We start from the raw sequence: 18,213 nt of genomic DNA, 5'->3' as shown, positions 1-18,213 counted from the left end.
GAAGAAGTGTCGACGAATATGTATATGTATAATGAGGTAAGGAATAATGAGTAGTGTTTAGGGACTCTGATTTATGAAAAGGATGTTGGAAACCAAGAAACGTACTTTAAGAGTTATGAAATGTGTGTGTATATTCGTGAATGTATTACAATGCAGACGAAAAATTTTTTTTGGACACTGTTATATCAATAGCATTTTGTTTCTACAGATTTGTAACGCAAATTCTTGACCTGTGAAATATTTTTATATGCGACTGTCTCTGTAGCGGAAACTGCTGTCGTAAATATTTCCGTAAGAAAGTTAACGGACCACCTACACATAATGCGTCGTGGGCACCCAGCTGTGTCAGACGCCTGGAGAAAAAGCCATTAGCGCGTGCCTTTCAGAGCACAGGAAAACACCTGGAGAACAAGCCATTAGGGTGTGCCTTTCATCGCTAATGCGACACCCTCGTTACTTGAAAACATATGATTACTCGCACTTTGTGCTAATTGCTGAAATGCTTATGAATTGATGGGAAATATTCGTACATCTGCACACCTGATTATGACAAGTGTCTTTCTATGAGAGTTGAGAGCTACTGACTTACGAAATGCCACATGACTATTGAATGATGTTTTTATGCTTTGGTTTGCGTAATTGCTTATTTCACTTGATATCTGGTTTCCAGCTGTGCTGCAGCATTGCTTTTATAAAATGAAATGCATTTGCTAATGTGAACACTTTCTGTCAACAGATTTATTAAATAATTATTTTCTGATCCACATTCTTCGAAAAAGGAGCTCTTCGAATGGAGAGAACAATAAGAAGGGACTAATACCAGTAACTGCATCTATAATTTTCTTTTCAAGTACTTGGTAATTTCTTTTGTAGAATAATTTGTGGTGCACCACTTTAATTACATAGACATTAAGATGTGATTATACATTTCCCTTATCTGCATTGTTATCTTTAGTGTACTATTTTTTCTGCTTGCGCTATGTCATGTTTAGGTATAAGTTGCTGCTGTTTGCCAGGCATAGTGTTATTGAATTTGACTTTTGCTCATTTATGCTGCTAGCTTTGCCAATCTGTATTTTTTGTCATTGCTGCTTGTGTTAATTGTTTTGTGCTGCTGCATTGCCTCGTTCCTTAGTTTAGCATCTGAGCTCAGTAGATTTAAGTTAGCTTAAGAGGGGGTAGCCTCTAAGAGAATGAGTTGCGATGAATTGGAAGAAATGCATTGAGAAAACAGGTTTAGGTAGGATTTTCTTGGAAATAAATGTTGAGGTAAGAAATGTGTGAACATATAAATACAGAAAGCATGCTTAGATAGAATTTTTTTGGTGGAAACAAAGGATGAAATAAGAGGAAAGATATATGAAGTTTTGGGTTGGACTGCAGTACCAAATGTTACACTGAAAACGAACCCTGTCCTTTCCTATTGGTGTTATCCCACTATGTGTGTGTGTACCCTTGTGTATTTGTTTTCTTCCTGTCTCTGTGTAGTTTCATAGAATTTTTTCTTCTTTTAATATTAAGCTACATTCACTATGATGAGGAATACTGTTATCCTCAAATGTAATTGGCATTAATAATATGTTATTTACTTTGTAAAGATGTTTAGACATTATTTACTCTGTTTTGTGTTAATGCTAATGTGTGAAGTTGATGTTTCAAAAGTTATTGTGATCTTTTATGTATGTACTCATGTCATAATTCCTGTAACACTGACGTATATGTCTATTTCTATTCTTTTGTAAAGCCTGTACTACAAATGTTATCTGTATTATTATGTTTTTAATGATGTATTTTGTACCTTTGTAATTGTATTCTTATGTTATAAAATTGTAATTGTCACCAGTTCATGACATTATTAACTTGTTAGTTACATTTCACTGCACACGTTTCTGTTGGTCATAGTATGTGGACAATATGTGAGAAGTAGGGACTGTTAGTGTTTGCACGTGTGTTAATAATTCTGCAAGGGACTGGATAACAGCATTGCTGGTTCTAAGGACAATTCCAAAAACTTTGTGAGTGCACAAGTGGTGGTTTATGGACTTGCTATATTCTCCGCAAGACTCTTCGATGGTGAATGTGCACCTGCACAATCGCAACAGATGGCTGCTGGACATTATCTCTACAAGGACTACAGTGGGTCTGCATCTTTGATGGCCCACCAATACCATTATTTCTACTAGGACTACAGTGGGTCTACACCTTTGCTGACTCACCAATGCCATTATTTCTACAAGGACTACAGTGGGTCTGCACCTCTGGTGGCCCACCAATACCACAATCTCTACCAGGACTCCAGTGGGTCTGCTCTGTGATGATTTACCTACCAATATTCATCAAAACTTCGACTGACTCTGCTGTGGGTTTGCTCTGTTGTGGACCAATACTTGTCTGCATGTCGAGAGTCAGCACTGTCTTTCCGTTGGAAGGACAACACTACTTCTTCAAGACTGCATGGAAATCCACTACTTCTGTGTGCATTTTCTTTTACTGCTCAGACTTTGAGAAAAACACTGCTATTCTCCTGTTATGTACGATTAGGACTGTCTTTATGGACTGTGAGAAAATTTGAGCTTTTGACCAACATAATATCAATAAGTGTGTGCATTTGATTTCTTTGTTATTGTAATTATGAAAAATTTTATCAAATCATTATTGGCCAGTGCCCAACACCATTTGTAAAAATTTTTTGTGGGGAGCATGGGGGCTATGTAAGTAGGCTGTTTAGGTTTTTTATTGGTAACGCCACCTCTGTATGACAATCACTGGCTGTGCTGTGGGCAGTCTGTGTCTGCTTTGCATTGTTGTAATACCCGCCATTGTAGTGTTAGGCAGCTGGCTGTGAACAGCGCGTAGCGTTGCGCAGTTGGAGGTGAGCCGCCAGCAGTGGTGGATGTGGGGAGAGAGATGGCGGAGGTTTGTAATTTGTCATGAACTGATATATATATTATGACTTGTGATGATATTAAGGTAAATACATTGTTTGTTCTCTATTAATATCTTTCATTTGCTAACTATCCCTATCAGTAGTTAGTGCCTTCAGTAGTTTGAATCTTCTATTTAGCTGGCAGTAGTGGCGCTCGCTGTACTGCAGTAGCTTGAGCAGCGAAGATTTTTGTGAGGTAAGTGATTTGTGAAAGGTATAGTTTAATGTTTGTCAGGGCCATTCTTTAGTAGGGAATTTTGAAAGTCAGACTGCGTTGCGCTAAAAATATTGTGTGGCAGGTTAAGCACAGTCGTGTATAAACTGTTCAAAGGGGACGTTTCAAAGTAATACATTTTTAATACTGGCATGTTTTCTTAGTTTGTTGATAATATTCTGAAGTAGACACATGTCTTCTCAACAGGTGACACGAAACTAACGGGATGAAATTTGCCGTGTCTCTACTCTTCTGGGAAATACTTGGCACGGGCTGCAGCAGCTTTTAGCAGTGAAGTATGCTTGTGGATGTGAGACACTCCTAAACCAGACGTAGGCAGAGTCTTGGCAGAGAGGCTGGGGGCTGTTTCGACCGTAGTACCGTATATTCTGTACAAGCTATCAGTACAAGGCATTACTGTTATTCCGTATTATGAAATGAGCACGTTGTCATTTAACAAAGAGAAATGAGGAAAGAGGACTGTACATTGTGATAATTCCTCTGCATATTCTCCAAACAAAGTTCCAAATTTCAAGTAGTGAATGATTTAAAAAAAAAAAAAGGATTCCATAGTCTTGCGAGATGACATGCACAAGGTCTACCAAGAACAATTATTAACTTATCTCAACGTATTGATTAATCAATCTGCTAGAATGGAGTGCCTTTACAACATAAGAAGAAGTTTGTTTACGGTATAGCCGGTGCTGCATAAAAAAACTTTCCGTGATTCTGCTGACCTATCATCTAACTTTGCCTGTGGGAAACTGATTGAGCAGTGTGTTCATCTCCATAATTATTTATTTTAAGCTAAAGTGTTTTAATATGAAGATAAATTTATTTTCTATCACATGAGCCTTGTCCCGAAGGGTCAGCCATCGTTAATCGGATGTGGCATGTTAATGGTTAAAGGGTGGCCGGATGCCCTTCCTACCGCCACCCCATACCGCCCGGGACGGAATTAGTGTACCCCAACTGTCTGCGTGGAGTGTAATCCATGGAAAAGTGTGAATGTGTTCAGATGTCTGCAAGCCGTGTACCTGAGGCGGAACATGGGGACCAGCCCGGTATTCACCTAGCGGGATGTGGAAAACCGCCTAAAACCATACCCAGGCTGGGCGGCACAGTGGCCCTCGTCGTTAATCCGCCAGGCGGATTCGATCCGGGACCGGCGAGCCTACATGAGTCCAGGAAGCAGCGCGTTAGCGCTCTTTCTTTTTTTTTTTTAATTGAACAAACGGAGAGTACATATATATATATATATATATATACACAAAGCAAAAGTTCTTCAAGGTACCAGTTAAACATATACAAATGAGTGTTAGGTAAACAAATTATAAGAATAACATTAAATACAACAAAATATAACATATCCTGTTTTCCTTTTTTTTTGTTCTTTTTTTTTAAGAATTTGTATGGAACAAACTAAAAGTACATATATATTCACTACGCAAGAGTTCTTCAAGGTACCATTTAAACATATACAAATGACTGTTAGTTAAACAAAAAAAAATATTAAAAAGAAAAACATTAAATACAACAAAATATAACATATTCTGTCTTCTTCCTTTTTTTAAAAAATTTGTCTTTGTTTTTGGTCGATGCATGAGAACGTGGATAAGGGTGTTGCATCATGTGACAGGTAGGCATGGTACAACCCAACTTTGAGGGGGGTCAAGGAAGACGCTGCGGAGATAACCGGCAAAAGTTTGTCGGTAAGATGGTTTTCGGGTGAGGGTGCTATGCGCGGTCACAACTTTGTACCAGAAGTCAAGGACTGTATGCGGACCACTCTGAAAGAGGTATTCAAAAGCCTGTCCTCGAAACCAGATTAGGGTATGGTGCTTAGCAAGAGGGTAGTGAAATGTCTGGGGCCACAACAAGAAATCTGGGGTTACCGTCGTTGGCGGGGCACGGAGGTAAAAGCCCACGATTCGTTGGATGAGGAGCCATTCGTTTTGTTTCAGGGGGCACGTAAGACGGTGCTCGTCGGTGTCTTCGAGCTGACAGTTAGGGCAGAGTGGGGAGGTGGCCAGTCCTATGCGATAAAGTCGACGATTAGTCGGGAATTTTCCATAGACTAAAATATACCAGAGTGCAGACACAGGCGACGGTAAAAAGGGTGCATGCACACACCCCCAAACCGTGCGCCAGTGAATGTCAGGATGCTGTAGCACCATGGGGTCGCAAGGGTTGGACAGCATAAACAAACGATAATAATCTTTTGTACGAGGAGGACGGGTGACTGGAAGATCGGCCCGAACGTAGCTGACTTCTATGAAACAATTGGCGACGTGGTACAGTAATGGAGAAATAAGTGCCACATTGATCGGTGGATCGAGAGAAGCTGGTCGGAGGATATCTAAGAGACTGCGTGTTAAGGACGGGACCGGCCCCTGCCAGAGCCGCAACACAGTGTGGGCAAAGAGTGCAGAAGATCGTGCCCTCACGTTGACGAGTCCAAGACCACCTTTTGCAGGAGGCAGTGTTAGAGTGTTGTAGCGGACTTTGAAAAGTGCCCCTGCTGACACGAAACATCCAAAGGCTGATTGTATGCGGCGGCCAAGGAGTAACGGCATTGGGAGGATCTGGGCGACGTGTACCAGTTTAGGGGCGACATACATGATGACATAGGACACACGTTGGAGTTGGTTTAAGTTACGGTGCACTTGACCGCGGACATGGTGCCGAATCGACTGCAAAAGAAGCCGCCGGTAAGCCAGGGCCACTGTGCGGTGTGTGGAGCTCGTAAATTCGATACCCAAGTATCGAAGGGTGGCACTGACTGGGAGTGGGGTCGGCACCATAGCCGGGAGGCCGCGCCCAATGTGCATCATAGTCGATTTACGGACATTAAGAATGCTACCAGAAAGACGTCCATACTGGTGGATCCATTGGATGCCGTCATTGAGTTCCGTGGAGGAGCAGGTGAGAAAGAGGATGGTTCAATGGTTCAAATGGCTCTGAGCACTATGCGACTTAACTTCTGAGGTCATCAGTCGCCTAGAACTTAGAACTAATTAAACCTAACTAACCTAAGGACATTACACACATCCATGTCCGAGGCAGGATTCGAACCTGCGACCGTAGCGGTCGCGCGGTTCCAGACTGAAGCGCCTAGAACCACTCGGCCATACCGGCCGGCGAGCAAGAGGAGATCGTTCGCATAAGCCCTACAGTGAAAGGTGTAGTCACGCAAAGTGAGGCCCTGCAGTCTAGAGGTAAGTTCAGTGATGAGGGGCTCAAGTGCAATGGCATATAGTAAAGTAGACATAGGGCATCCTTGACGCACAGAGCGGCGTATAGGAATCGGTCCTACAAGCCTCCCATTGACTTGTACTATCGAGACCGCGGGAAGTAGTAACCGGCGAATGGCATCGACAAAAAGCAATGGGAACCCCATACGTGTCGCCACCATGAGGAGGAATGGGCGTCGAACGCGATCAAAGGCACTCGTGAAATCGACGGATACCAGTGATGCACGAAGGCGACAAACCGACGCCAGTGCAATGAGGTCACAGCATTCTCCTAGGGCTGTTTGTAAGGTGGCCCCACAACCACGTGCAGTCTGCTCAGGTGAAAGGACCGTAGGTAAGACGGTGCGTATGCGCGCTTCTAAGAGGCGTGCATAGATTTTATAGTCTGCATTCAGTAGTGTAAGGGGGCGATATGCAGACACATGAGATTCTCCCTTCGGTTTAGGCACAGGTAGAAGAATGCCAGTGACGAATTCAGGCGGAATTGGGAAGGACGGAGTAAAGAGTTCCTGAAACATTTCCGTCCAGCGATGAAGCATTAACGTGGTGAACGCCCGGTAAAACTCCACTGGGAGACCATCTGGTCCGGGTGATTTGTTCTTGGCCCCTTTGTTGATCGCATCTACCACCTCTTCTGCGGTGATTGCAGACATCATGGACGTTGACTCCGCTACGGTGACGGTCCGATCAGGGGAAGGATGGAGATCATCAGGAATGGGCGTCGCCATCGGTTCATCATCATAAAATTGGCGATAATGTTCAGCAAAGGCAGACAGCGCTGCCGCCTGTGTTGAGTGGTGAACACCATCGGAGGTCGTGATGTTGGGGACGAAAAGTCGACGTCGACGACTATGGTCGGATGCGGCATGGACTGTGGATGGGGTTTCGTCGTGGAGAAGGTCTTGTCGTCGGGAACGCACCACGACACCATGCAGTCGTGCACGTTGAAGAGAGAGGAGACGGGCTTTAGTACGCTGTCCTTCCCTATGGGTGTCAGGTGATGGAGGGAGAGCATCGAGCTCACGGAGGACGGCGTAGCGAAAATTTGTGGTGTCTCGATGCCATGCTGCTGCTTCCTTGCCACATTGTATGAAGGCCTTTCTGATCGCAGGTTTGGCATATTTGAGCCACCAATGGAACGTGGATGTGTACTGCGGGAGGCGTCTTTCGCAAAACGCCCATGTAGTGGCAATACATTGTCGGCAGTGTGGATCATTAAGGAGGGAGGTATTAAGCTTCCAGTAACCTGTGCTGCGCCACACTGACTGAGGTGGCAGAGCCAGGGAGCAAACGACGGCGCAGTGGTCCGAAAATGCAAGGGGCCATCGTTCAGCTTGGGCGACTTCATTGCCAAGGTGGGCAGAGACATAAAACCGGTCCAGTCTGCTCGCAGAATGCGCTGTATAATGGGTAAAACCGGGGGTATTGCCATGAATTTTCTCCCAAACGTCCACTAGATGAAAATCTTCGATTAAGGTGAGCAGCGCCGGGCATGGCGAATAACCAGGCATTTGGTCCTGCGGATGGAGGACACAGTTGAAATCGCCTCCCATGATAAGGCGATCATAGCGTCCAGAAAACAGGGGCGCCACGTCATGTCCGAAGAAAGTGGACCGCTGTCGACGGTTCGTGGAGCCAGACGGAGCGTAGATATTGATGACGCGCGTGTCGAAGATGGTAACAGCCATGCCTCTTCCACAGGGAAGGATTGTCGTGTCCTTGAGTGGGATTCCTTCGCGTGTGTAGAAAGCCACTCCACGCCCTGATTGATCACATGTGGACGTGTATGAGTCGTAGCCGTAGACTAGTGGTAGTGTGGCAACGCGTACTTCCTGAAGAAGGGCGACGTCGACGTCAGAGGCCCGAAGCATGTCACATAGGAGTTGCAGCTTGGGTGCAGTGCCGATCATGTTGATGTTCAGTGTGGCAAACCGGTACGTTTGTTTCAGTGGTGGTGGACGCGCATCTACCATCACCAAGGGAAGTAAGAGGAGGGCACCGTCAGGAAGTCCCGTCCCATCAGCTGCAGTGTCTCGCTTTTGATGTTAACAGGTAGCCTCGTCCGGCGGAGGTAACTCATCCGGAGGAGGGGGCGTATCTTCCTCAGTGTCGTCGGCTTTTGATGTTAACAGGTAGCCTCGTCCGGCGGAGGTAACTCATCCGGAGGAGGGGGCGTATCTTCCTCAGTGTCGTCGGCCCATGCTCCTGTGCCGTGGGTCTGTCCAATGTCCATGGGAATTGCGTCGTGGTGAGAGAGATCTGGAGTTGTCGGCGGGGAGACAGGCGTCTCAACCGGCGCATCGATCGTTGCATTGTGCATGGCGACCTCCATAGTGGTCCCGTCCTGCGAAACGTCTTGTTCATCGTGAAAGTTGTCCGCCGACCTCTGCGTGGAAATGTCGGCTGATTGGGTGTCGTCTTCTTCGTCGCGGGTGGCGACGCTTTGAGAGCCCGTGGGTGAACGGCGACGGCGTTTACGCCTACGTGGCGAGCGTTGTTTGCGCACGTGTTCCTCAGTGTCGGACGACGGCAAGGAGGAGCGTCCACCTGGTTCGAAGGCGTCGGTGGGTACAATGAAATCGTCAAACAGGTGTTGTGAGGAAGTACTGTTCTCCTCAGCGTCCGGTGCGGGAGCCTGTTCGGCGGCAAGATTGTCAGGTGGGACGTCCGCACCGTCCATAGGCGACTGGGACGGTGGGACGTGCCGATCGGAAGGACCGGGCGACGGACTGGACGAAACTATAGACGTGGCAAGAGCCGCTGCGTAAGTGACCGGTAGGGCGGTCATCGTGGGTGTGACGGACGCTTCCGACAACGGGAGCTGCGTGACACGTCGTTGAATGCATTCAGACCGTAGGTGACCTTCTTTCCCGCAACCGGAACAGGTCAGAGGATGGCCGTCGTACATTATAATGGCACGGCAGCCTCCGATACGTAGGTAGGAAGGCACGTGTTTCTGCAACTCCATGCGGACCTGTCTAACACCGTTTAAAACGGGATAGGTTTGAAATTGTACCCATCGTTCGGCAACATGTTCCAGAACGTTGCCATAGGGACGGAGCGCCTCGATGACGACGTCTGCAGGTAGTTCGAACGGCAGTTCGAAGATCCTTACCGTCCGTGTGCCGAGGCCTGCGTGATTGACGGTAACGGGTCCGACGTTGCCGTCGGAATGACAGAAACGCAGTCCACGTTTTGCCTTTGAAGCCCCTTGTCGCACGCCGCATCGTTGATCATTTTGACGTAGACGGTACTGCTAACTATGGACAAGTGGATACCAATTAGATCCGTTGGTGGTATTTTAACTTCATCGCGTATAAATCGTTCTACCTCCAGGGCCTTGGGTCGGGCGAAGTCGGAACAAAAGTTGAAACGTAATGTCTTCTTCCGATAGTTATTCGCCATGGTGGTCTAGAAGGGAAAACGGCACTCACAGCGGCCGAAGTAAACACAAACACACCGTGCGCGCCTCGCCCGCAGCGCTCTGGCGCGTGACCGCCTCGCAGCACTGCCGGCGGCAGACTGTTCTCGGCTACCCTGGCGGGTATTTAATATGAAGATAAATAGCGGTTACTAATTTCAGTTACTTATAAAAAACACAAACAAAACAAAGCAAAAAATAGTTATACTCAAAGGGAAAGAAAGGACAAGAAAGATATGTATACTCTGCATCAAGTTCTTCTTTCATGGTCGACTTCCGATTGGAGACTATTTCGGGGGACAATGTTCTGGCGTGATTGAATCACCACTTACAGCTCTGACTGAATGTTTGAGTGACTTCGGCCATTCACTTATGTAATAAAATGGAACACCTACGGCCGTCCTTTGGATGTTATTTATTGTATAGCCACCAGTATCCGTGATTTAGTACGCCATCTTCAGGTCTTAACTGACACTCAAAGGATTAACTCCAATCGGACACACGAATCCATCAGTGGCCAACATCTCTGAACTGCTGTTGTGTCTCCAGTGAATGCTCTCGTAATTTTAAGGGCAATGCATTACGTGATTCACAATGTCTTTGCTGTTCATGGGATACGGATCCACTATTTCACGCCACATACGAAACAAGCGGTCAAAGCCACAGATAGATGGTGATGGTTCAAAATTAAATAAGGTGAATTCGTTTTCATCTGCCGGAAATGTTATGGGTTGTGTATTTTGGAATGAAAAAGTAATTTGTCTGATCGGTTGCGTAACTAAAACGAACGGCAGAGAGTAAGGGGAAGGGATGTCATCTCATTTGAAGAGGTGCTCTGTACGTTACGACTCCCGAATGTTGCGGGTTTTTGCCGCGCGCGGTTAGCCGAGCGGTCTAAGGCGGTGCTGTCATGGACTGCGCGGCTGATCCCAACGGAGGTTCGAGTCCTCCATCGGGCATGGGTGTGTGTGTTTGTCACCGGCCGGTGTGGCCGTGCGGTTAAAGGCGCTTCAGTCTGGAACCGCGTGACCGCTACGGTCGCAGGTTCGAATCCTGCCTCGGGCATGGATGTGTGTGATGTCCTTATGTTAGTTAAGTGTAAGTAGTTCAAGTTCTAGGGGACTTATGACCACAGATGTTGAGTCCCATAGTGCTCAGAGCCATTTTTTTGTGTGTTTGTCCTTCGGATAATTTAGGTTAAGTAGTGTGTGAGCTTAGGGACTGACGACCTTAGCAGTTAAGTCCCATAAGATTTCACACACATTTGAACATTTTTTGTTGTTGTGGGTTGATGCAGCTTGTGGAGTGAGTGTAGACATAATATATGAGCAATCTACTACGGACAGATGTTTAGTGGCTATGTAGCCACGTGGCGAATTAAGTGACTTTCAAAGTAGCTTGCTAATCTGTGCAAGACACATGGGTCATACCAAATCGGACACCACTCGAGAATTCCTCTTTCTGAGTCAACAGTGTCTGGTATGGATCTTCAGAGCGCCGATTCTAGTGTGTGGCATCAGGAAGCCCTTGCTGCCACCACTGTATGGTGACAAGGGCACTACACAGGCTTCAGCAACCGACGACAGGCGTCATGTCCACTGTCTTCACGAGGCCACTCGTTGTGTAGGGTTTTCGTACGTTTTCTGCCGTTGTAAATATTTGACTTTTGATGTACTGGGACATAGATGGCCGAACCTGCTGCACGAGTAATGGGGGTGATGCCAAGAGGGAGTGGGAGGATGGAAGGAGGGTGCAAAGTGCGATACACAAGTTACGCCTATCACTAGAAGTTGACGGAGAGGGCAAAACTGTAGGGGAAGAGAGAGTTTCTGGCATAAAAAATAACTGCGCAATGTGGTTAGGTCTTTAAGTGCTGCTGTCAGATGAACAGATTTGGATAGGACGGGTAATCACGACACAGCCTTCAAATGAGTCGCAAGACTGGTGACCGATAATTAAGGAAAGGATGGGCATTTTGGAGACCTGTCAGAAGTGTACTTCGGAGATGAAGAACGTCGGGTGATATGCTTTTGTACCTTAATGATGTACTCGTGGTCTACGGGTAGCGTCTTTGATCCATAATCAAAACGTCTTCGGTCCCGGGTTTGATCCCCGCCACTGCCTAAATTTTGATAAATAATCAGCATTGGCGGCCGAAGACTTCCGGCATAAGAAGTCAGCCTCATTCTGCCAACGGCCTTGTCAAAGAGGGCGGAGGAGCGGATCGAGGTTCAGGGCACTCTCTCGTCCTAGGGGTGGGAAATTGCCCCTAAAGGCGGAAGAATCAGCAATGATCAACGACATGAGGATGCAGAAGGCAATGGAAACCACTGAATTAAAGACACGTAACGTGTATCCACAGGACATGCGACCTGTAAATGAAGAAGTGTCATGATGATCTCTCCATTGGCAAAAGATTCCGGAATAGTCCCCCATTCGGATCTCCGGGAGGGGACTGCCAAGGGGGAGGTTACCACGAAAAAAAGATTGAATAATCAACGAAAGGGCAACGTTCTACGAGTCGGGGCGTGGAATGTCAGAAGCTTGAACGTGGTAGGGAAACTAGAAAATCTGAAAAGGGAAATGCAAAGGCTCAATCTAGATATAGTAGGGGTCAATGAAGTGAAGTGGAAGGAAGACAAGGATTTCTGGTCAGATGAGTATCGGGTAATATCAACAGCAGCAGAAAATGGTACAACAGGTGTAGGATTCGTTATGAATAGGAAGGTAGGGCAGAGGGTGTGCTACTGTGAATAGTTCAGTGACCGGGTTGTTCTAATCAGAATCGACAGCAGACCAACACCGACACGATAGTTCAGGTATACATGCCGACGTCGCAAGCTGAAGATGAACAGATAGAGAAAGTGTATGAGGACATTGAAAGGGTAATGCAGTATGTAAATGGGGACGAAAATCTAATAGTCATGGACGACTGGAATGCAGTTGTAGGGGAAGGAGTAGAAGAAAAGGTTACAGGAGAATATGGGCTTGGGACAAGGAATGAAAGAGGAGAAAGACTAATAGAGTTCTGTAACAAGTTTCAGCTAGTAATAGCGAATACCCTGTTCAAGAATCACAATAGGAGGAGGTATACTTGGAAAAGGCCGGGAGATACGGGAAGATTTCAGTTAGATTACATGATGGTCAGACAGAATTCCGAAATCAGATACTGGATTGTAAGGCGTACCCAGGAGCAGATATAGACTTAGATCACAATATAGTAGTGATGAAGAGTAGGCTGAAGTTCAAGACATTAGTCAGGAAGAATCAATACGCAAAGAAGTGGGATACGGAAGTACTAAGGAATGACGAGATACATTTGAAGTTCTCTAACGCTATAGATACAGCAATAAGGAATAGCGCAGTAGTCAGTACAGTTGAAGAGGAATGGACATCTCTATAAAGGGCCATCACAGAAGTTGGGAAGGAAAACATAGGTACAAAGAAGGTAGCTGCGAAGAAACCATGGGTAACAGAAGAAATACTTCAGTTGATTGATGAAAGGAGGAAGTACAAACAAGTTCCGGGAAAATCAGGAGTGCAGAAATACAAGTCGCTGAAGAATGAAATAAATAGGAAATGCAGGGAAGCTAAGACGAAATGGCTGCAGCAAAAATGTGAAGACATCGAAAAAGATATGATTGTCGGAAGGACAGACTCAGCATACAGGAAAGTCAAAACAACCTTTGGTGACATTAAAAGCAACGGTGGTAACATTAAGAGTGCAACGGGAATTCCACTGTTAAATTGCAGAGGTGAGAGCAGATAGGTGGAAAGAATACATTGAAAGCCTCTATGAGGGTGAAGATTTGTCTGATGTGATAGAAGAAGAAACAGGAGTCGATTTAGAAGAGATAGGGGATCCAGTATTATAATCGGAATTTAAAAGAGCTTTGGAGGACTTACGGTCAAATAAGACAGAAGGGATAGATAACATTCCATCAGAATTTCTAAAATCATTGGGGGAAGTGGCAACAAAACGACTATTCACGTTGGTGTGTAGAATATATGAGTCTGGCGATATACTATCTGACTTTCGGAAAAGCATCATCCACACAATTCCGAAGACGGCAAGAGCTGACAAGTGCGAGAATTATCGCACAATCAGCTTAACAGCTCATGCATCGAAGCTGCTTACAAGAATAATATATAGAAGAATGGGAAAGAAAATTGAGAATGCGCTAGGTGACGATCAGTTTGGCTTTAGGAAAAGTAAAGGGACGAGAGAGGCAATTCTGACGTTAGGGCTAATAATGGAAGCAAGGCTAAAGAAAAATCAAGACACTTTCATAGGATTTGTCGACCTGGAAAAAGCGTTCGAAAATATAAGATGGTGCAAGCTGTTCGAGATTCTGAAAAAAGTAGGGGTAAGCTATAGGGAGAGACGGGTCATATACAATATGTACAACAACCAAGAGGGAATAATAAGAGTGGACGATCAAGAACGAAGTGCTCGTATAAAGAAGGGTGTAAGACAAGGCTGTAGCCTTTCGCCCCTACTCTTCAATCTGCACATCGAGGAAGCAATGATGGAAATAAAAGAAAGGTTCAGGAGTGGAATTAAAATACAAAGTGAAAGGATATCAATGATACGGTTCGCTGATGACATTGCTATCCTGAGTGAAAGTGAAGAAGACTTAAATGATCTGCTGAACGGAATGAACAGTCTAATGAGTATACAGTATGGTTTGAGAGTAAATCGGAGAAAGACGAAGGTAATGAAAAGTAGTAGAAATGAGAACAGCGAGAAACTTAACATTAGGATTGATGGTCACGAAGTCAATGAAGTTAAGGAATTCTGCTACCTAGGCTGTAAAATAACCAATGGCGGACGGAGCAAGGAGGACATCAAAAGCAGACTCGCTATGGCAAAAAAGGTATTTCTGGCCAAGAGAAGTCTACTAATATCAAATACCGGCCTTAATTTGAGAAAGAAATTTCTGAGGGTGTACGTCTGGAGTACAGCATTGTATGGTAGTGAAACATGGACTGTGGGAAAACCGGAACAGAAGAGAATCGAAGCATTTGAGATGTGGTGCTATAGACGAATGTTGAAAATTAGGTGGACTGATAAGGTAAGGAATGAGGAGGCTCTACGCAGAATCGGAGAGGAAAGTAATATGTGGAAAACACTGATAAGAAGAAGGGACAGGATGATAGGACATCTGCTAAGACATGAGGGAATGACTTGCATGGTACTAGAGGGAGCTGTATAGGGCAAAAACTGTAGAGGAAGACATAGATTGGAATACGTCAAGCAAATAATTGAGGACGTAGGTTGCAAGTGCTACTCTGAGGTGAAGAGGTTAGCACAGGAACGGAATTCGTGTCGGGCCGCATCAAACCAGTCAGTAGACTGATGACCAAAAAAAACCTTAAGGGCCAGCGATGGTAGGTTTGACGGGTGCAGTGTGCGGCTGCCACGGCTCGGGACTCACCGTCGGGCGTGACGTCGGCGCCGTCCTTGGTCCAGGTGACGGTGGGGGCGGGCCAGCCGGCCACCTGGCAGGTCATCCGCACCGGGTAGGTCACCTGCACACGCCGGTCGCGCAGCCGCATCGTGAACTGCGGCGCCGCCTCCACGCCCTCGCCCGCCTCCGCCGCCTCCCTGAAACGAGCAGAGGTGGGGCTGCTCAGTGCGTAGCCTCACTAACGCACGCTGCCACACTGTTGTCGTGCCGTGTCAGTGTTGTGCCCACAGCGTCCTGTGTGATGATTCTGATTGTGTACGGTGCGGCACAGTGTTTGTGTTGTTCAAGAAGAACGGATGTACTGAATCCGGTTCCGGCACGCTGCCCGCTTCTCTGCAGTATCTCTTATAGTACCTACAACTATGAGCCAAAATACTGGGGGTCAATGAGAAACACGAGACCTGCAACGAGCGAGGCCTACGAGAAAGACAGGACGTGGCGCATACGTCACGAAGGTAGTCCTGCGGTCCCTCTCTCGCTCAAATCAGCAGAAAACTACGTTTCTACACCGGTTAACTCGTAACTAGGCGTGTCTGTACAAATGAAAACTGAACCTTCTACTGGAATCCGCTATTATGGAATCTTACTGTTATTAGTCCTATAATGATGGGGAGTCCATGGGCCACCTTCGTGACGTACGCGCCGCGGCCTGTCTTTCTCGTGGGCCTCGGCAACAATCCTGTGACGTCACACTAGTCGTCTTGCCCGACATACATCTCGAACGCTCGTCTACGTCCGGGACCAAGCGGGAAATACCCATTAACGTCATATGCTGTCGTCACACTAGTCGTCTTGCCCGACATACATCGCGAACGATCGTCTACGTCCGGGGCCAAGCGGGAAATACCCACTAAAGTCATATGCTGTCGAGAAGTGAGTGTATTTAATCGCGCAGCTACGAAGTATTAAAGTGGTGTCAGATAGTAGCTGTCCCCCAGCCGGAACGGTCGCTGCAACTCATCGAATCTGTAGTGTCACGTGCTGTAACGTACGCAACAGAGCTCGTGTATCCCGTTCCCCCCAAATACCACCTGGGGACTTTGCTGACACATGACGCGGTAAGAAAAGTATAAACACGGAACAGAGACGAATGGGGGGGTCGTTCGAGTGACGATACAGGCTACAAAAGGGGAAATGCACTGACGTAAACGTATTTCACAAGGGGCAAATCCTTGTGCCCTGTCGCCTGGGAAGTACACTACTGGCCATTAAAATTGCTACACCACGAAGATGACGTGCTACAGACGCGAAATTTAACAGACACGTAAAAAATGCAGTGATATGCAAATGATTAGTTTTTCAGAGCATTCACACAAGGTTGGCGCCGGTAGCGACACCTACACCATGCTGACATGAGGAAAGTTTCCAACCGATTTCTCATACACAAACAGCAGTTGACCGGCGTTGCCTGATGAAACGTTGTTGTGATGCCTCGTGTAAGGAGGAGAAATGCGCTGCATCACAGACAGGAGCGCCAGCGATGGCGTAATCAACGACGAACCTGGAGGCACGAATGGAAAAACGTCATTTTTTTGGATGAATCCAGGTTCTGTTTACAGCATCATGATGGTCGCATCCGTGTTTCGCGACATCGCGGTGAACGCACATTGGAAGGGTGTATTCGTCGTCGCCATACTGGTGAATCACCCGGCGTGATGGTATGTGGTGCCATTGGTTACACGTCTCGCTCACCTCTTGTTGGCATTGACGGCACTTTCAACAGCGGACGTTACATTTCAGATGTGTTACTCCACTTGGCTCTACCCTTCATTCGATCCCTGCGAAAGCCTACATTTCAGCAGGATAATGCACGACCGCATGTTACAGGTCCTGTACGGTCCTTTCTTGATACATAAAATGTTCGACTGCTGCCTTGGCCAGCACATTCTCAAGATCTCTCACCAATTGGAAACCTCTGGTCAATGGTGGTCGAGCAACAATACGCCAGTCACTACTCTTGATGAACTGTGCTATCCCGTTGAAGCTGCATGGGCAGCTGTACCTGTACACGCCATCCAAGCTCTGTTTAACTCAATGCGCACGCGTGTCAAAGCCGTTATTACAGCCAGAGGTGGTTGTTCTGGGTACTGATTTCTCAGGATCTATGCACCCAAATTCCGTGAACATGTAATCACATGTCAGTTCTAGTATAATATATTTGTCCAATGAATACCCGTTTATCATCTGCATTTCTTCTTGGTGTACCAATTTTAATAGCCAGTAGTGTATAAAAATGACCTCGTGTATAACATAGGAAGTTTACGGAGGCTTTTTGCGGATGATGCTGTGGTACATCGAGAGGTTGTAACAATGTAAAATTGTACTGAAATGCAGGAGGATCTGCAACGAATTGACGCATAGAACAGGAAATGGCAATTGAATTTCAGTGTAGACAAGTGTAATGTGCTGCGAATACATAGAAAGAAAGATCCCTTATCATTTAGCTACAATGTAGCAGGTCAGCAACTGGAAGCAGTTAATTCCATAAATTATGTGGGAGTAGGCATTAGGAGTGATTTAAAATGGAATGAGGATATAAAATTAATCGTCGGTAAAGCAGACGCCAGACTGGGATTCATTGGAAGAACCCTAAGGAAATGCAGTCCGAAAACAAAGGAAGTAGGTTACAGTACACTTGTTCGCCCACTGCTCACCGGGGTGGGATCCGTACCAGCTGAGTTGATAGAAGAGATAGAGAAGATCCGACGGAGAGCAGCGCGCTTCGTAACAGGATCATTTAGCAGTCGCGAAAGCGTTACGTAGATGATACATAAACTCCAGTGGAAGACTCTGCAAGAGAACTCTCAGTAGCTCGGTACGGGCTTTTGTTGAAGTTTTGAGAACATATCTTCACCGAGGAGTCGAGCAGTATATTGCTCCCTCCTACGTATATCTCGCGAAGAGACCACGAGGATAAAATCAGAGAG

The 18,213-nt window shown here is 46.2% G+C and overlaps 1 protein-coding gene across 1 annotated transcript in view; it reads right to left on the bottom strand.

Annotated features, from left to right (window-relative positions):
- The window catches only part of LOC124613832 (titin homolog), a 1,109,199-nt gene that overhangs the window by 723,987 nt on the left and 366,999 nt on the right, over positions 1-18,213 (bottom strand). Inside the window, exon 16 of the mRNA XM_047142555.1 lies at positions 15,254-15,423. Coding sequence (XP_046998511.1) covers positions 15,254-15,423 — 170 coding nt within the window. The remainder of the gene's footprint in view (positions 1-15,253; positions 15,424-18,213) is intronic.

This window comes from Schistocerca americana, chromosome 4, assembly GCF_021461395.2.
Source record: "Schistocerca americana isolate TAMUIC-IGC-003095 chromosome 4, iqSchAmer2.1, whole genome shotgun sequence".
In the NCBI taxonomy this organism is placed as follows: domain Eukaryota; kingdom Metazoa; phylum Arthropoda; class Insecta; order Orthoptera; family Acrididae; genus Schistocerca; species Schistocerca americana.
The sequence above is the reverse complement of the archived record's forward strand: the minus strand, read 5'-3'. Positions and strand labels throughout refer to the sequence as shown.